The sequence below is a fragment of the Cydia splendana genome, chromosome 26 (genome assembly GCF_910591565.1).
Source record: "Cydia splendana chromosome 26, ilCydSple1.2, whole genome shotgun sequence".
NCBI lineage: Eukaryota > Metazoa > Arthropoda > Insecta > Lepidoptera > Tortricidae > Cydia > Cydia splendana.
In genome coordinates, this window is record NC_085985.1 from 5,371,974 (window position 1) to 5,392,268 (window position 20,295).

Here is a 20,295-nt window from a genome sequence, read left to right on the forward strand (position 1 = left end):
TTTTATATACTACTGTACACTACTACATACATTAGGGGTTTTAGCTTTTTAAATTTTCACCAATGGTTTATTCTTAATTTCATTCTAATAAATATTTTTTATGAATTCTCGTCTTTTACATATCAGTGTGTGGCACAGAATGTCTATGTTGTTAAAAGAATAGTCATAGTAATCCGTAAGTTTTATATAGTTTGTCAAAAGACTGTCTCATTTCAAACATAGACAGAGATAATCATACTATCTTTGTCTTACACTAGTACTAGCAGCCAAAAGAAAAGGATGATTATAGTTTTTTGTTCTTGTTTACTGACAAATTGGTTTGACTAACTATATGATATGATATGATTTATTTATCTCACAATATACAATGACACTTAAAATTACACATGGTAAATTTTTAGGAATTTATATTGTGATTGTCAGTTTTTGTACATTATGAATAATGGAGTACGAAAAATAACACTGACAATCAAAATTTCATTCAAAATTATTAAATTACAATCGTATGTCAGCAGTTTCACAATAAATAAATTAAATACAATTATTTAAAAAATAAATTCACCAGGAATGGGTCGTTATTAAGCTATAAGTAAAATATGTTAACAAAATTGAGCACTTATGTCATAGAAATTAAGGTCACCATGACAGGGTCGTCATTATATGTACTAAAAATGAAAATAAATTACAACAACAAACCTTACAATTCAGATGTCAACAAAGTACTTAAATAAATCTAATTAGTGATTTCATAAAACTCTTTTATAGAATACAGTGGATTATCCAATAAAAAGTTTCTCAAACGACTCTTAAATTTTTTGTCAGAGGCCTCGTCTCTCAAGTCTTGGGGTAGTCGCTCATAGTAAGTAGGGCCGATGACACGCGGGTTTTTTCCTGCAAGTGCCATGCGACGTGGGACAGTTCTAAGGCGCCCTGTTGAGCGAATCACCTTACCAGAGACGTTTACTTTAGAAAATGACGACAAGTTATTTCTGACATACATCAAAACTTCAAACATATGTAGTGAGTAGTGCGTCATTATTCGGTAGTCTACGAAAATACCTCTACACGAATGTCTTGTTTTAACACCAGCCATGGCGCGCAGGGCACGCTTTTGTAGTATTAAGACTCGATTCGCATCCGTCGAGTTCCCCCACATTATAGAACCGTAAGACATTCGCGAATGAAATATGGCAAAGTAAACCGATTTTAATGCAATTTGCGATATAAGAGGTTTCAATTTTCGTAGAACATAGACGGCACTACTCAGCTTATCACACAATTTGTCGACATGGCACTTCCAGTTCAGGTTCGCGTCTATCATGAAACCAAGAAACCTGCACTCGGTACATAGCGGCATCGGGACGTCAGATATGCATGGTGGTGGTGGTAGTATAGTTGCCCTATATCACAATAGACGGCGCTTTCTAAGTTTCCTATCGGCTACTTCGCGCTAAGATTTTTCCAAAGCTCAATATAGAATTTCAAAACATAGAGTTAGACCAAGAAAAGACTGCAGCGATTTTGATAGCCCACGCAGTGCGCGTGTTATTTTAAACGTCAAACTTCTAATGAAATTATAACACATGCACTGCGTGGGCTATCAAAATCGCTGCAGACTTTTCTTGGTCTAACTCTATCAGGGGAGGCCTCAATTTCCTACAATTATATAGGTGGTGTGCTGACGTGCCCAAAATGCGCTCGAGTATTTAGCATTAAGATAGGCTACACTCTAATAACACGAGTTAAAAATTGCCTACTCCAGAGAACACAGTCGCTGTGGCCGAAATCGGTCAGGAGAGCATCATCATCATCAGGGGAAATGTTCGATAAAACCGCTTATTAGGATGTATAACTAGATTTATTGTTTAGATTTTTAAATAGTAAACAGCGGGTAGTCCAGCAAGGAGGCGTGCCCGCTGACTCTACAGTAATACTCCGCCAGCGCGATGTAGGAGAGCGTGAGCGCGCCCACCCCGGCCGCCAGCGCGGGCGCGCGGCCCCACAGGACTCCGCCCGCCACCAGCAGGCCCAGGTACGTCATGTATCTGGGGAAAAGTTGTTCTTTTTTATAACTTAGCGCTGTAAAAGATCATGGCCCCGACGGAAGACCAGCGCTAGCCTAACCAGGCTAGCACCTGCTGAGTCGGGACCATTTCGTGACCATTATGTTATTGTGTTACTTGTTATTTTATTTTTTTGTCACGAATAAACGCTCTCTATTCTCTATTCTATTCAATACACTGATTTTATCTTTCACGATGATTAAACATAATTAAATTGCACAGCGGCACAACGCCGTCCTCGAAACGTCGGAGGTAAATCTTAAAACTTAAGTACGTTGTGCAATTTAATAAAGTTGTTCAATGTTGGGTAATAGAGGGTATTACTGCAGTGTTCTGCCGTCAGAGTGCAGCACTAAAGGTTTCGTCACAAGGGCGCGTTTTCCGGGCGTGGCGTGAGCGCGGCGTGAGCGTTTTATATGTAAAAGCAGCGCGCCCCGCTCACGCGCCGCCCGCAAAACGCGCCTGTGTGACGGAGCCTTAAGCTAGCTAGTAAACCATAGAGTAACTTATAGGGACCGTGCACGTTGGAGGGACTGCCATCTTGTGGCCTGAATCGGAAACATATGTGCACATGTACATTGCCAAAGCAAGTGCTACCATCTACCGTTCTCGTCTGTACGTTTCCTTGTGCATAGTAGGTTCTGCCATCTTGTGGGCTACATCGGAAGCATAAACGACAACATTTACGCCTCGCGCCAAAAATCTGACGATCTCCTATCCTATAGTTCATGCACGGGGCCTATACATACTGTGCCTTAAACTGTTCTTTGGCAAGTTTTCACAGACAATAAAATATGACATTGATACGCGGTAAACCCCCAAATTGTGATGGAAAGTGGTAGTGGCGCCCCCTACGCAGAGTTTCGTTAATATTCCCTATTAGGAAAAAACATAATTTCTTCAGTTGGCGCAGCCTTATAGCGGCCTCTAACGTCAGAGTGGAGCGGACAGACGTGATGTCAAAATAATTAAACTTTCGTGCAATAGATGGCGCTGGGTATTGGAAGAAAGCGAATTTGTATAGACAAAGTGAGTTAGACCAAGATAAGTTTGCAACGATTTCGATAGAACACGTAGTGCAAGTGTTATTTCATAGAAGTTTGACGTTTAAAATAAAAATAACACTTGCACTGCGTGTGCTATAAAAATCGTTGCAGACTTATTTTGGTCTAAAGCCTGACAACAGTTTATTTAACCCTGAGATAGGGTCGCTGCAAACAGCTTACGTATGGCAATAATGTGCGTACGTCATGTATAGTCGGGGTAGTGGGCATTGGCTTCATGTTGATACTCGTATAATGTCAAAACATTGCTTACAGAGAATTCGGTTCTTTCAATTTACCTATTCGTCAAAATCTGATTCTAAATATTCAATATTTAAATATTCTTCGTTTTCTAACTCTGACGAAGTCTCATTTTCATCAGATGTTGTGTCGCTTTCAGGACCACCAACCTCGATTATAAAACGTTCAGTCTCCAATTCGATTATAGGATTTTTATCGTCGATCTACATAAACCTTAAATGAAATATGTGACGTCCCACGGTCAAAGGTACCTTATGGCGGGTATGGAGTTATGCATACCCCAGTAATCTACAATAAATAAGCTATCGACAACACAAAAGATCAACCTTCTAGGTTGCGTAGTTACAGAGATATGATTTTTTGAAAATAATGTTGTGAAATGAGCAACTTTACGATAGAGAAGTTTTAAGTTTAGCCGCCTAAAAAACTATGTTCCTGAAGTAAGTTACATAGTTGAGTACAAATAATAATACCTTATATATCTGAGATTAAAAAAATATTGCGACTTGTTCTGTAATGGAAATAGAAACTTTTGATATCGACTGATTTATGTGTATACTAACCAATCTCTTGAAAATAAAGGTTTATTTCATTTTCACGATTGATTGCAATGAGCTCTCAAGATTTAAATTTTATCTATTAGAAATCAACACTGACAGACAGTTTAAGCAAAAAACAATACCGATTTAGAGGTGAAAATGTATTTTCTGACTTTTTCATATAAAATCACAAAATTGAATATTTTTACTTTTAATGTGACACACAATCAATTTTTCTGAGCACATATGAAAGAAATTCTGTCATTCAAATGAAATAAATCCTAAAACCCCAACTAAATACTATATTTAACCCCTTATGCCACTTTAAACTTACATAACAATAACAGTATTTGCTCCATACATTTATGAAAAGGTACCTTATGGAAATAAATCTAATAATACATCACTACAAAATATCAATCATATTACACTTTATCTTTTATGAATAGAAAATATTAATTTACATTAAACTGCCCCAAATTTAATTAGTTCTTCGTCATACTAATCTTAAAAAGACCAATAATTTGTATGTAATGAAAAGGTACCTTGTGATTAAGTTACATGATGAGGCATGATGATGATGGAACAGTTAGGATAAACTAATAATATTTTGGGGTTAAGATGGTATAAATCGTCTATTTCTTATCAATAATATATTTCGGTTGCTATTGAAGATAAGCGGCATTGAGGTTCAATGACCTCAGATATTCCATAAGGTAATGCGTCGGGTTTTGGCATTTGGCAGCAAACCAATGGCTGATTTACTGCATGCGACCAAACCAAATGAAGATTATTCTAGTTAAGAAAGACTTGATGAGAGTAACTTTGGTATAATAGCAGGCTACTTGGATTTGTGATGTCGGTCTATGTACGGTTATAATATTTGCGAGGCGCCCCAACCAGAACTGAAATTATCAAATTAGTTTTGCAGAATGCTAATACAGTTCTCTACCAAACTTCTTTTCCCGTATTGACTAGTTTTTTTGGGAATTTTCAATCTTTTTTTCCATAAGGTACCTTTTCTACTAAACTCTGAGACGACATTACTAGGCTTATAACTAACTTATAACAAAAATAAAAACAGGTAAACAAACGTTACGCATTAAGGTTTCAGATCACATAATAAAAAAAAATTGAGCATTTTTTCACCTCTTTACAAAACATTTCATATCTCCGAAACTAGAAACCCTCATAAGGTACCTTTTCCCGTGGAACGTCACATATTAAAGTTAAAACCAAACAACTAACCAGTTCAATAAAACCGCACTATAAAATGTCAATACCGGTCATGTCAACAACCAACTTTAAAACATTGTTTATTGGAATGCTATGTAATCCTTCGTCTTTTTTAAGCTGTAAGTATTTGATTGCATTCACTACAATTTTTTTCGCATCTTTGGTAATTTTTTTTTGGCATTTTTGTAATAAAACCGTTTATATTTGAATATATTCGTAGATATTTTCCGTTTGTTTACATCGGTGACATTCGATGACATCCTACGTTCGTTGTCAAAGAGTACTTGTTGCCAGTAAAAGAAATTAGTACCATTGAAAATCCGCAAAATGGCGAGGGTCAAATAAACTGTTGTCAGGCTTTAACTCTAATAGTCGCCTTGTTATATTTTGTCCATGGTTGAAATGGAAGATTTTGAAGTTATTTATTAATGTTATTATGTAAAGATTGTTAGATTAAGATGGGAAAATACATATTTTTATACCGAATACCGACATATATGGCAAATAAAAAATATGGTAATTAAAAACCTAATGAGATTTATTGATATACATAATTTGATTTAATACTGGTACTACTGGTAGGTAGTATAAATGACTGCTTTCAGATAAATGTATATGAATACATATACCAATATTGAAAGGGTTTCTTAGTGTGCAGTATCCATCAATATACTACGATGCAAATAATTAAATATCCCACCACCAATAATAAATAACTGATTTACCAACACAGTTCATCCGTTATCAAGAAGTTTCACATCTTCATTTATTCTGAAAATAAAAACGAAATATGCAAACAATTCAAAATAAATCACAAACTTATTTCTTCAGTCAGGTAAATTAAAAATTAAAATAGCAGACAACAATTAAATGTTTAATACGGATCAGTTAATTTTGCCCTTAGTTAAACTAAACTGGTGGATATTGCCCACAGTCATGCTAACCTGGTGGGTCAATGTTGCCCATAGTCAAGCTAAACTGGTGGGTCAATATTGCCCATAGTCAAGCTAATCAGAAGGGTCCATTTTTCGTAAAGTCAAGCTAAACTGGTGGGTCAATGTTGCCCATAGTCATGCTAACCTGGTGGGTAAAGGTTGCCCATAGTCAAGCTGATCAGAAGGGTCCATTTTTCGTAAAGTTTAGCTAAACTGGTGGGTCAATATTGCCCATAGTCAAGCTATCCTGGTGGGTCTATTTTGCCCATAATAATGATAACCTGCAGGGTCAATATTACCCATACTTAAGCTAATTAAGTGAGTAAATTTTGCCCATAGTCGAGCTTACCTGGTGCGTCAATGCAAATTTGGCAAATTCTAACTAACCTGGTGGGTCAATTTTGCCCATAGTTAAGCAAATCTGGTGGGTCAATTTCACCCATAGTTAAGCACACCTGGTGGGTCAATTTATCCCATAGTAACTAATACGGTGGGTCAATTTCGCCCGTACTCTCACCTGGTGGTGGTCATCTGGTCCAGCTCCTCGTCCTCGCGGTCGCGGACGCACATGTCGCCCTTCTTCGAGTACCCTTTTGCGCACTTCCGACACATGTCCGGACTGTCGCCGTAGCAGCCCTGGGGAACAACGGGAAAATATTATGGCGTCCGTTATAAACGTCTGTTATCTGCGTCTGTCTGTTTGTATGTATGTATGTTCGCGATAAACTCACAAACTGCTGGACGGATTTTCATGCGGTATTCTAGGTGAATACCGCATGAAAATCCGTTCATAGAGTGATTCTTGAGGAAGGTTTAGGGGTATTGTGTAGCCCGTGCGAAGCCGGGGCGGGTCGCTAGTCCCTACTAATATTATAAATGTGAAAGTAAATCTCTCTGTCTGTCGCCTCTTCACGTTTAAACCGCTGGACCGATTTAGATCGAATTTGTCATGGAGATAGTTTGAGGCCCGACGAAGAATATAGGATAGTTTTATTAATCATCATCATCCTCCGACACAGACAAAATCACAGGCAGAAGCTAGTTTATAATAAGAACTTGAAAATCATTTGTGTTCCTCGTGCTTATAGTGTAGTAAATAAAGGTAGTGGACCCCGCAGTAATTCCTCAGCCAGAAAAAACTTTACAGTATGATAAAGTATCAATAAATAAAAAGTATTGTATAAATTTCCAAAGAATAATAATAATAGAATTAAAGTAAATACCTAAAGTCTTAAATCGTTAATATCTTTTTACGGAAAAATGCTCCGTTCAAACTTTCTTCACCAGACATATTCATGAAACGTATTGCAACAATATATGAAATATCAAAAAAATATCCCAGCAGAAGTACCAGTATTAATAAAATAAAATTTTTTGGCGTGTCTTGGACCGGAAAATTGCTCAGTCAAATTTTTTCACTGGAATGCCATTTTATTGCCGTTTTATACCTACAAAATGAAAATCTAAAAATTTTCCACTCTCAGTTTTTAATAGTTCTATAATACATACATTTCGATACGCATTTTTTTTGGATTTTTTTACCCACTGCGCCAAATTATATTCTAAGATCATATAAGAAGAAAAAAATGACAGAGCAATTTTCCGATGAAAATGAGCGTCAAAAAAAGGAAGTATCATAAAAAAATATTCTCATGTTTGACAAAACTTTTAGATTTTTTTCTAGTATCACATACTGATACAAATAACCGAACAGGATAGTCTTATGTATCTTTCAGTAGGAGTAGCAGCAAAAGAGCTATTATTGTCTGTCCTTGTCACAGTCTCACATTTTATTTGTTCCCCCCGTAAATTTAGTATATATATATTATGGTGGGCAACTAATAAATTCGACCAATCACAGTGTCGCATTCTCGCATTGCGTATGTTTTGGCACGCGTATACCACTTCTATAGGATCCTACCTTCTACCTTCTATGCTTAATAATGACATCTAAATAGGTACCTTGCACGCGCGGTCGCACGCCATACATTTGTATGAGCCCATGGAGTTGAGACAGAACTCGCTCCTGGCGCAGATGTCGATGTCGTTGCACTCGTTGATGTCGTGGCAGCCGACGTCCGGCTCGAAGGTGAAGCCAGGCCTGTGAAGAATAGCTATTTGTTTTACAAGGGGACAAAGTTGTTGTTTAACCGCTCATGCTAATATTTATACCCGAGCAAGCGAAAGATTTAGAAAATTTTACCACAAGCGTAGCGAGAGGTTCGAAAAATGGAACCTCGAGCGTCGCGAGAGTTTCAAGGCACGAGAGTTAAACAAAATTTGCCCCCGAGTGAAACACAAAAATTTTCACCACACCAACCCGAAGAAAATATGAACTGTAAAATATCAAACAAAAACAAACCAAATCCAAATGAATTTTATTTAATATTTATCATTCAAAATCATCATTTAAAAGTCAATTCTACCAGCAAACATAAGAAAACAACTCAAAATTTGATTAATTTGCCTCACATGTGAATAAAATGTAACTTTGCTATCAGTTTTTGAAGTGCAAAGTAAGCCTTTCCGAGCTGGTGTGGTGAAAAATAAGTTTCTAGTCAACAATTCATTTTTAGGGTTATTACTATACTCTGTATCTTTAGGTACTTAAATAAAAGTAAAACAAAAATGTGTATGTATATTTTCGGGTAGTTATAACATTTATTGATTAACCAACCAAATACAAAACCACCTGCATCGGTCACTGAACGACCTGGGGCCCGTTTCTCAAAAGCTTGTAACTCGTAATACAAGCGGATGTCACTTTTTGACAGCTTTTGTTAGAAAGGGACTTCCACTTGTACTACAAGTTACAAGCTTTTGAGAAAGGGGCCCCTGGCCCCTATTTCACCAACGTGACAGGTGCGACAATTCGACAAGTCTCATAGTTGCTGACGTCACAGGCATCCATGGGCTACGGTTATCGCTTACCATCGGGCGGGCCGTATTCCTGTTTGTCACCATCATAGTATTATTTAAAAAAACTTTATTATATTGGCAAAAAACAGGTATTTCTCTTGCGATGTTTATGATGATAATGATGACAATTGTCACAAGATTTCAAAGATTTATCGGTAATTCTTGACAGCAAATGAGTTCTGTGTCGGAATTTCGTGACAATTGTCGTATTTCTTGTGACAATTGTCATTAGCTTCGCAAAATAAATACTTATTAACTGGCGATATAGTGGAGTTTTTTTTTTTAATTAACATGTTGGTGGCAAACAACCACACCGCCCGTCTGATGGTAAGCGGTTACCGTAGCCTATGGAGGCTTCAGGTTTGTATTAACCGCTGCCTCCACCGCATTCTCGGTATATACTGGCCCGAGAAAATTTCTAATGCCAACCTGTGGAGATGCTGCAATGAGACCCCGATCGACCAGCAGATCAAGCGCCGGAAATGGAGTTGGATTGGGCATACACTCCGAAGGGATCCTGACCACATATCAAGGCAAGCCCTCGACTGGAATCCCCAAGGAAAGAGGAAACGTTGCCGCCCAAAACAGACCTGGCGCCGGACTATTGTTGCAGAGGCGAAGGCTATCGGGAAGACTTGGAGCGAACTCAAGCACGAAGCTCAAGACCGATCCAGATGGCGGCGCACTGTGGACGCCCTCTGCCCCACCTAGGGGACATAGGACAATAAGTAAGTCAAGTAAGTCATGGAGGCCTGTGACGTCAGTAACAGTGATGTCGACAATTGTCGCACCTGTCACGGTTGGTGAAATAGCTAGGGCCCTGACTTTAACCTACAGTATTTGATCATGTAATGTTTTCTTCTACCATCTACTGGCTTAAGAAGCCATTTGAGGGTAGATTTTGTCTTTTTTAAATACCTAAAGATATAGAATATAAGACTCCACTGTCCGTCTGTCTGTCACCAGGCTGTATCTCAATACCTAAGGATATAGAATATAAGACTCCACTGTCCGTCCGTCTGTCACCAGGCTGTATCTCATGAACCGTGATAGCTAGACAGTTAAAATCTTCACGGATGATGTATTTCTGTTGCCGCTTTATAGTTAGTATTAATTTTTTATCAACAAAAGCTAACTATAAAGAGAGTTCCGGACTTTTTAGTATTTGTTGATAACAACCCGGAACCCTCGGTGGGCGAGTCCGACTCGCACTTGTCCGGTTTTTGATACAAGCTTCTCAGAAATGAAAGAAAAAGCTTTTGATCCGGATTTAATCTGAAGAAGAGAACGGGACGACACTACAGTGTTGCCACTTTATAATTTCTACTCTTTTTTGCCAGGCTGAATAGCGGAAAGGGATAGTGCCATATATTAGAAAGGGACAGCATGATTCGACCCTGAACCGCTGTCAAACTTCGTTTTTGTAGGAAGTTTCCTTTCTGTACGGTAGTAGTATTAATTATTCTGTGTCTGTAACTGCGGACGTCAGAAGACGTCTTTGACGGTCAAGGGGTATGGCTTATGCTCTGGTTTCCTAGGATAGCGGTGCCGTCATATAGCGGCCGTCTCCATACAAATACTACACCATCCATATTTAGCCGTATTATTTAGTATGGAGACGGCCGCTATATGACGGCACCGCTATCCTAGGAATACCGATCTTTACCGGCAAGCTACGCAGTCCAGTGGCGCCCCGCCGCGGCAGCCACCCGAGCACGAGTAGTGGCAACGCTTGCATTCCGGTCCGGAGTCTTCCGTAGCCTTGTAAAAGCCTGTAAAACACGATTATGATACTATTCTCGCCAGTGACAGGCCACCAATAAGATAATTACTTGAATTTTGACAACCTTAATTAGCGGAAAGGGATATAGTGCCTTATATTAGAAATGGACAGCATGATTCGTCCCTGAATCGTTGTCAAGCGGACCCCAGGCTCAAATGAGCCGTGGCAAAAAAGCCGGGATAACACGAGGAAAAAGACATACCAGTGACACAGCTTCCTGGCACAGGTCGCCCTTGTGCCCCGCGTCGCAGTGGCAGGTCCCGTTGCCGAGCCTGGTGCCGCCCCCGCGCCCCCAACACTCACCAGTGACACAGTCCTGGCACAGCTCGCCCTTGTGCCCCGCGTCGCAGTGGCAGGTCCCGTTGCCGAGCCTGGTGCCGCCCCCGCGCCCCCAACACTCACCAGTGACACAGTCCTGGCACAGCTCGCCCTTGTGCCCCGCGTCGCAGTGGCAGGTCCCGTTGCCGAGCCTGGTGCCGCCCCCGCGCCCCCAACACTCACCAGTGACACAGTCCTGGCACAGCTCGCCCTTGTGCCCCGCGTCGCAGTGGCAGGTCCCGTTGCCGAGCCTGGTGCCGCCCCCGCGCCCCCAACACTCACCAGTGACACAGTCCTGGCACAGCTCGCCCTTGTGCCCCGCGTCGCAGTGGCAGGTCCCGTTGCCGAGCCTGGTGCCGCCCCCGCGCCCCCAACACTCACCAGTGACACAGTCCTGGCACAGCTCGCCCTTGTGCCCCGCGTCGCAGTGGCAGGTCCCGTTGCCGAGCCTGGTGCCGCCCCCGCGCCCCCAACACTCACCAGTGACACAGTCCTGGCACAGCTCGCCCTTGTGCCCCGCGTCGCAGTGGCAGGTCCCGTTGCCGAGCCTGGTGCCGCCCCCGCGCCCCCAACACTCACCAGTGACACAGTCCTGGCACAGCTCGCCCTTGTGCCCCGCGTCGCAGTGGCAGGTCCCGTTGCCGAGCCTGGTGCCGCCCCCGCGCCCCCAACACTCACCAGTGACACAGTCCTGGCACATCTCGCCCTTGTGTCCCGCGTCGCAGTGGCAGGTCCCGTTGCCGAGCCTGGTGCCGCCCCCGCGCCCCCAACACTCACCAGTGACACAGTCCTGGCACAGCTCGCCCTTGTGCCCCGCGTCGCAGTGGCAGGTCCCGTTGCCGAGCCTGGTGCCGCCCCCGCGCCCCCAACACTCACCAGTGACACAGTCCTGGCACAGCTCGCCCTTGTGCCCCGCGTCGCAGTGGCAGGTCCCGTTGCCGAGCCTGGTGCCGCCCCCGCGCCCCCAACACTCACCAGTGACACAGTCCTGGCACAGCTCGCCCTTGTGCCCCGCGTCGCAGTGGCAGGTCCCGTTGCCGAGCCTGGTGCCGCCCCCGCGCCCCCAACACTCACCAGTGACACAGTCCTGGCACAGCTCGCCCTTGTGCCCCGCGTCGCAGTGGCAGGTCCCGTTGCCGAGCCTGGTGCCGCCCCCGCGCCCCCAACACTCACCAGTGACACAGTCCTGGCACAGCTCGCCCTTGTGCCCCGCGTCGCAGTGGCAGGTCCCGTTGCCGAGCCTGGTGCCGCCCCCGCGCCCCCAACACTCACCAGTGACACAGTCCTGGCACAGCTCGCCCTTGTGCCCCGCGTCGCAGTGGCAGGTCCCGTTGCCGAGCCTGGTGCCGCCCCCGCGCCCCCAACACTCACCAGTGACACAGTCCTGGCACAGCTCGCCCTTGTGCCCCGCGTCGCAGTGGCAGGTCCCGTTGCCGAGCCTGGTGCCGCCCCCGCGCCCCCAACACTCACCAGTGACACAGTCCTGGCACAGCTCGCCCTTGTGCCCCGCGTCGCAGTGGCAGGTCCCGTTGCCGAGCCTGGTGCCGCCCCCGCGCCCCCAACACTCACCAGTGACACAGTCCTGGCACAGCTCGCCCTTGTGCCCCGCGTCGCAGTGGCAGGTCCCGTTGCCGAGCCTGGTGCCGCCCCCGCGCCCCCAACACTCACCAGTGACACAGTCCTGGCACAGCTCGCCCTTGTGCCCCGCGTCGCAGTGGCAGGTCCCGTTGCCGAGCCTGGTGCCGCCCCCGCGCCCCCTACACTCACCAGTGACACAGTCCTGGCACAGCTCGCCCTTGTGCCCCGCGTCGCAGTGGCAGGTCCCGTTGCCGAGCCTGGTGCCGCCCCCGCGCCCCCAACACTCACCAGTGACACAGTCCTGGCACAGCTCGCCCTTGTGCCCCGCGTCGCAGTGGCAGGTCCCGTTGCCGAGCCTGGTGCCGCCCCCGCGCCCCCAACACTCACCAGTGACACAGTCCTGGCACAGCTCGCCCTTGTGCCCCGCGTCGCAGTGGCAGGTCCCGTTGCCGAGCCTGGTGCCGCCCCCGCGCCCCCTACACTCACCAGTGACACAGTCCTGGCACAGCTCGCCCTTGTGCCCCGCGTCGCAGTGGCAGGTCCCGTTGCCGAGCCTGGTGCCGCCCCCGCGCCCCCAACACTCACCAGTGACACACTCCTGGCACAGCTCGCCCTTGTGCCCCGCGTCGCAGTGGCAGGTCCCGTTGCCGAGCCTGGTGCCGCCCCCGCGCCCCCAACACTCACCAGTGACACACTCCTGGCACAGCTCGCCCTTGTGCCCCGCGTCGCAGTGGCAGGTCCCGTTGCCGAGCCTGGTGCCGCCCCCGCGCCCCCAACACTCACCAGTGACACACTCCTGGCACAGCTCGCCCTTGTGCCCCGCGTCGCAGTGGCAGGTCCCGTTGCCGAGCCTGGTGCCGCCCCCGCGCCCCCAACACTCACCAGTGACACACTCCTGGCACAGCTCGCCCTTGTGCCCCGCGTCGCAGTGGCAGGTCCCGTTGCCGAGCCTGGTGCCGCCCCCGCGCCCCCAACACTCACCAGTGACACACTCCTGGCACAGCTCGCCCTTGTGCCCCGCGTCGCAGTGGCAGGTCCCGTTGCCGAGCCTGGTGCCGCCGCCGCGGCAGCGCCCGCGCCCCCCGCACACCGCGCCGCCCAAGTCGCGAGGGCACGGCTGGCAGGAGCGCCCGTACGCGTGCTTCGGGCAGCATACCTGGTTGGAAATAGAGATGCGCAAAACGCTTCACTGAGGTGAAATTGTTATTTTCACCACACCATCTCGGAAAGGCTTACTTTGCACTTCAAAAACTGATAGCAAAGTTGCATTTTATTCACATGTGAGGCAAACAAGTTATTTTTATGTATAATTCCAAAATTGAACCACGAGCGTAGCGAGTGGTTCGAACAATGGAATCTTGAGCGTTGCGAGGGTTTCAAAGAACGAGGGTTAAACAAAACTTGCGCCCGAGTGAAACACAAAAATTATCACCACACCAACCCGAAGCAAATATTAAATGTAAAATATCAAACAAAATCAAATTCAAATGAATGTTTTTAAATATATATATGATATCATCCAAAATCATCATTTTAAAATCAATTCTACCAGCAAATATAAGAAAACAACTCAAAATGCGAATGTGAATAACATGTGAATAAAATGCAACTTTGCTATCAGTTATTGAAGTGTAAAGTAAGCCTTTCCGAGCTGGTGTGGTGAAAAGATTGATTCATATCTTTCGAAAGATATATATCACTCATTTCGCTCAGTGGATCTGTAGACTATATTGTTCACGAGTGAGTAGAGAGAGATGTCAATCAATCAGATACACACAGCCATAAGTGCAACCAAGATGGCGAATCACACGACATGATCCCGCCATGTTTTCCCGACACCCTCCGAATTCTTCCGAACTAGACATGTGCGCCGCGCCGCGGCGCCGTCGCCGCCGACGTTTTTTCCACGCCGCCGCCGCCGATAAATTTGACCGGCGTATAATCGGCATGGATAATTTTGATACATATCGTGTCTTATTGCATGTTGCGTAGTGAGTAGATAGTATCAGAGGGATAATTTAAATATCCTTATGCTTTTTCGCTTATTATTTTCTAGTGAAACAAATTAGCATCTTATTTGTCGTTGTGGTGCTAACCGTGATAACGATTAAGCGTTAATTTAAACAAGATCTAGTTTCTGGATCACGTCACAGGTTAATTATTTGATATATTTTTATCGCACAGCTTTTTTATAAACACATTTGGTTTTATATTAATAGTCTCTTGATTGTCAATTTAATCAGTGAACTAAATACAAGAAAACAGCAGGTTTGGCCTGAAATTATTTATTTCAGACCAAATGCGATCCATATTTTGATAGTAAGACAAACCTGCTATTTTCTTCTTAGAATCTCCTGCCAGCTGTCACCTCGATTATATTTGTATATTTTATTATTTTTCGTGTGATGCTGGTGGTGACACGCATAAGGGTCATCATATGATTTGATTTATTTATCACAATATACAATTATACTTAAAATTACACAAGATCAATTTCTTACACCCTTATTCATAAACGCGCTACAAACCTCAATGATGACATTTTTATTCTAGTTAATATACATTTCTGATAAACTTCAGTTCAGTCAGACAAATGTAAAGTAGTTCATCACTATTTCGTAACAAATCATAGGTGAGGCGACAGCGGCTGGGAAAAGTAAATATAGATTTTCTTTTTAGCTTACGACTTATTATTGTGTTTTATTTATATTACGCTTACAAAATCATTATACTGCCTAAAATGTAGCGTTTTAAAGTGTCCTTTTTATGTTAATATTTAAACATACCGGTGGTAACCGTTAGGTTGGTAAGAAATGGTTGCCAAGTGACATGATGGGATATATTTTCGGCAATAATTTAGAAAACACACATAATATATTTTGGATATAGTCTGTTCGGAAAGAGAAGAGTCGTGGAATGTATTGGGCCCCATACATTCCACGACTCTTCTCTTTCCGCACAGACTCTAGCCTAGTAAATACTCAAAATGCTTTAATGTAGAGTTTCTACAGCCGTGTTCTGAGGCAGTGTCAAAAATTATGCCACGCCGATTTCACGCCGATCACGCCGCCGCCGCCGGTCAAAAAATCATCGGACGCCGCCGCCGATGATTTTGCCATCGGCGCACATGTCTATTCCGAACCGCTCCGAAACTTATTCCCATAGTCTCACTCGCTCCACACGCTCGGCCGGCTCATTCAAATCATGAGTGGGAAAGAAGTCTTTCAAAGAACCGCTCCGAATAGTCTCCCATAGTCTCACTCGCTCCTCACGCTCGGCCGGCTCATTCGAATCATGAGTGGGAAAGAAGTCTTTCAAAGAACCGCTCCGAATAGTCTCCCATAGTCTCACTCGCTCCTCACGCTCGGCCGGCTCATTCGAATCATGAGTGGGAAAGAAGTCTTTCAAAGAACCGCTCCGAATAGTCTCCCATAGTCTCACTCGCTCCTCACGCTCGGCCGGCTCATTCGAATCATGAGTGGGAAAGAAGTCTTTCAAAGAACCGCTCCGAATAGTCTCCCATAGTCTCACTCGCTCCTCACGCTCGGCCGGCTCATTCGAATCATGAGTGGGAAAGAAGTCTTTCAAAGAACCGCTCCGAATAGTCTCCCATAGTCTCACTCGCTCCTCACGCTCGGCCGGCTCATTCGAATCATGAGTGGGAAAGAAGTCTTTCAAAGAACCGCTCCGAATAGTCTCCCATAGTCTCACTCGCTCCTCACGCTCGGCCGGCTCATTCGAATCATGAGTGGGAAAGAAGTCTTTCAAAGAACCGCTCCGAATAGTCTCCCATAGTCTCACTTGCTCCTCACGCTCGGCCGGCTCATTCGAATCATGAGTGGGAAAGAAGTCTTTCAAAGAACCGCTCCGAATAGTCTCACTCGCTCCTCACGCTCGGCCGGCTCATTCGAATCATGAGTGGGAAAGAGCGCTCAAGGAACACTGAGCGACCGAGTTAATTGAGGTATAGGATATTTTTGTTTCGTTTTACAAAAAAAAATAACTGAACGAACTGTGATTACTGTGAAATTTTGGTTGAATAGACTCTGCACTGCATTATTTCTCTTCCTTTATCTGAGTGTTGTGACCAAATATGATGGTTGTACGTTAAAAGATCTTTTAAATCAGCGGTCGCAACAGACGGCCTGCGGGACCCCCTGGCTATTTTGTATGTAACATTGTCTAACAACAATGTCTGATAAAGTAAATAAAGTGCGGCCCGCATCAACTTCCTTAACTACTATGTGGCTTTTGGTTGCTAAAAGGTTGCCGACCGATCGGATTTCAATGCAATATTGAGAATTATCCGATACTGGATGACATCATCCATTTACTTCTTGAAACCTACCTCAAGTTTATCAATACATATATAGTGGAAGAACTCCGGAGGCTCATGCTGCAGCCACCACTGTTCAACATGGGACCGGGCCACACCAGCAGTCTCCAGGCACTTGCTCTTGTAGCGGGGCTCCTCGCATACCACCTGCAGGATGTTTGTCAGGCGTTCTTGGCTCCGGGTCTCAAAGATTGGGGCTGTGCGGTGTAGGCCTGAAATGGAGCATGCTGTGTTAATGTGTACAAACTTTTAAGACATACTTTTATAAGGCAAAAACTTTGCCATTTCGATGGCTCAATATTACAAGGTTCTATGTTTCACTTTTATCGAACTGAAATTTGAACATTGTAATAGTGACATTAAGTTGAATTTCAACTATCTTGAAAATGTAACATAGAACCCTGTAATATTGGGCCAGCGATTTGCATATATATTATGTATCTTGCACAGACATAATTGGAATACACCTTCGCATGTGGAGTATGTGTACTAACGCAGGAATTAAAAGCGACAAAAGGTTATAGATCATATTCACCCATTGACATATATCTAGAACGAGCCTTACGGGCACTAAGAATGGTACTAGGTCAGTGGTGTCACTCACGAATTCTAGCCAATCGTGAAGTCTAACGCAACTAGTTGCGACCAATCACGCGCGTGATGCGGACTCATCAATCGCATTGTAGCAGTGGCACACCGCTGTACTGGCCCCATTCTTATTGCCCGTAAGGCCCATCCTTAGATATATGTCAATGTATTCAGCACATTGAACTTGTAATATAAACTATTAAGAACTTGTTAATCTCCGTCTGTCCTGCTTCTGAGAAAGTTACTCGTAAATACTGTACAAGGTTTTTATGCTTAAATTATTCAAATTCTGACTTTCAATCAATCATTTATTTCAGACATAAAAGGCCATATCATTTGTTAGTAATACAATAGAAATTAATCTTTATATGCAAATGTTAGTAAGTACACTTTAACACATTATTATTATTAAAGCCTTTATTTTATGAACTGTTAACATTTTATTTTACAATTATATGTGTATGTCCATTTCTGTATGCATGTTCGTAAGGTCTTTTTGACCTAGGCCTCTTCCGAGTCGCCTTTTTCTATTATTTAAGTATTTGTCCAACATTTTCACTTTAACACATAGAAGAAGTAAATAAATGAGAGCATACCCTTTTCGAAGGACTCCGCGAAGACTTTACAAGTATTACACGGGCCTGGTTCGTCGTTTCTAGTCCGGTGCTCGTCGGTCGCTCTCACAACTTTGCTCACGACAAACAGCCAAAACACGACACAAAACATCATAAAGCACCGCGCCATATCACCGCATGGACTCCTCAGACCTTTAATAAAGAAAAAACAAAACGAATACGCTATAAATGTTGACTTTTCTATGTTAAATCACTGAAAGAAATGCGTATAAAAATGCGAGTATTATGATGTTAAATGAGTGCTAACTCACTATCTCATATAATTGACGCTGCGTTCGGCGCCTACTTATAGTAAAAGGCTTAAATAGTCATGGAATTGAGCACTAGTTTCCTGTACTTATAGATAATATTCATGATCATAATAGCATAAAATCAATAATGTGAACTCAAAGTATTCAAACTACATTTTGACATCTCGTTTCATGACAGTTATGACAGTCATGCAGTTTAAGACATCAAAAAACACGCCGTTTTTGCTTTAAATTTAAAACTTTATTGCACATAAAACCTCTTCACACCAACACATATTAAGATCGTCAAAAGAGATAAACAAAAAAAATAAAAATAATAAACATCAAAAAACAAAAATAAGACAAATCAATTGCAAATATTTCAGTGTAATAAAAACCCTAATCCAAACCTTCGAGCAACACCGGCTTCCATGAATCTAGGATATACCTGGATCTGGCATGAGTGGTGGGGGTAACTGACAGAACGGGATAGTCTTATGTATCTCTCAGTAGGAGTAGCAGCGAAAGACCTATTATTGTTTGTCCTTGTCACAGTCTCACATTTTATTTGTTCCCCACCTTTTTTTTTGTATGGATAATGGTGGGCAACAAATGAATTCGACCAATCACAGTGTCGCATTTGCGTATGTTTTGTCCCTCACGGAGGCACGCGTATACCACTTCTATACAATCCTACCTTCTATGCCGGCTTCCGACACATTTTAAATTCTTGTTTAAAATTTATTCGTGGAACACAGGTACATTTAAGGTCTTATACTTACATAAAATAATAAATAGAGTTCTGTGTTTTGCCTGTTGGCAAATATTAAAAATTAAAAATAATGGTGACTCATTATGTTAATAATAAATTACTACGGTTAAACAAGCTAACCTATTAGTAATATCACGGGATCTCGGAAACGGCTCTAACGATTCTGATAAAAAGGGTTTTCGGGAGCGATAAATCGATCTAGCTTTGTCTTATCTCTGAAGAAACGCGCAGCTTACCCACAAGAAAAATAGTATAGTCAGGTACGGTAGAATAACAAGAAGAAAATGGAAATAATACCGAAATATAGTTGGTCAAACCAATTTGTCAGTCAGTAAGACCCAGGAAAACTATACTCATCCTTTTCTTTTGGGTGCTAGTTCTAGTGCAAGATAAAGATACGAGTAGTATGATTGTCTCTGTCTATGATTGAAATAAGACAGTCCCTTGACAAACTATGTATAATAATAATGTCTTTATCTATGTGATGCCGAGATGTGATGTCAAAATGCTATCATTATCATCATCATATCAGCCCTTTATCGCCCACTGCTGAGCATAGGCCTCTCTTCTAGTGCGCCACTTGTCCTGGTCCTGAGCTAATCTCATCCAGAAGTGACCCGCAATTTTCCGGATGTCGTCCACCCAACGAGCCACCCAAAAGATAAAGATAAAGACAAAATGATATATCTGTATATGTATATAGTTGGTCAAGCAGATCTTGTCAGTAGAATAAGGCGGCAAATTTGAAAAATGTAGTCGTGAAGGGATATCGTCTCATAGAAAATTTGAATTTTGCGCCTTTTCTACTGACAACATTTGCTTGACCATCTATATTCAAAATTGCACGGTTCGTTTCGTATCTTAGCGGGAAAATGTTCGTAGTTGTAGGACCAAATGATGAGAGGGTTTTTTTTTTTCAGATATTGAACTATTTCATCGCGGTGATGGTACCCAATAAGGAAGAAAGAAAGAGCGCGCCGCGCTCTGCCGTGGTACCGGTGTCAATTATGGCGATGCTGATGGTCGCGGCGATGGCGAAGGTCGGGGCCGTGGCCGCAG

At 43.5% G+C, this 20,295-nt stretch overlaps 1 protein-coding gene across 1 annotated transcript; it reads right to left on the reverse strand.

Moving 5' to 3' along the window:
- Positions 1 to 1,861: 1,861 nt before the first annotated feature.
- LOC134803115 (cysteine-rich with EGF-like domain protein 2) lies at positions 1,862 to 18,726 on the reverse strand. Its single transcript, XM_063775823.1, has 8 exons — positions 18,486 to 18,726; positions 18,196 to 18,366; positions 17,024 to 17,223; positions 13,657 to 13,831; positions 10,663 to 10,768; positions 8,040 to 8,178; positions 6,595 to 6,713; positions 1,862 to 2,045 (listed from the first exon to the last, which is right to left on the reverse strand). Exons 2-8 carry the CDS (start codon positions 18,341 to 18,343, stop codon positions 1,874 to 1,876), a joined length of 1,059 nt encoding a protein of 352 aa, XP_063631893.1. The 5' UTR covers positions 18,344 to 18,366; positions 18,486 to 18,726; the 3' UTR covers positions 1,862 to 1,873.
- Positions 18,727 to 20,295: the final 1,569 nt, after the last annotated feature.

Coding starts and splice junctions, on each gene's coding strand:
- LOC134803115 (XM_063775823.1), bottom strand. CDS start 18,343: ATGGCGCGGTGCTTTATGATGTTTTGTGTCGTGTTTTGGCTGTTTGTC. Junction 17,224..18,195: donor CGCGGAGTCCTTCGAAAAGG/GTATGCTCTCAT, acceptor GCTCCATTTCAG/GCCTACACCGCACAGCCCCA. Junction 13,832..17,023: donor TATGTATTGATAAACTTGAG/GTAGGTTTCAAG, acceptor ATTTCCAACCAG/GTATGCTGCCCGAAGCACGC.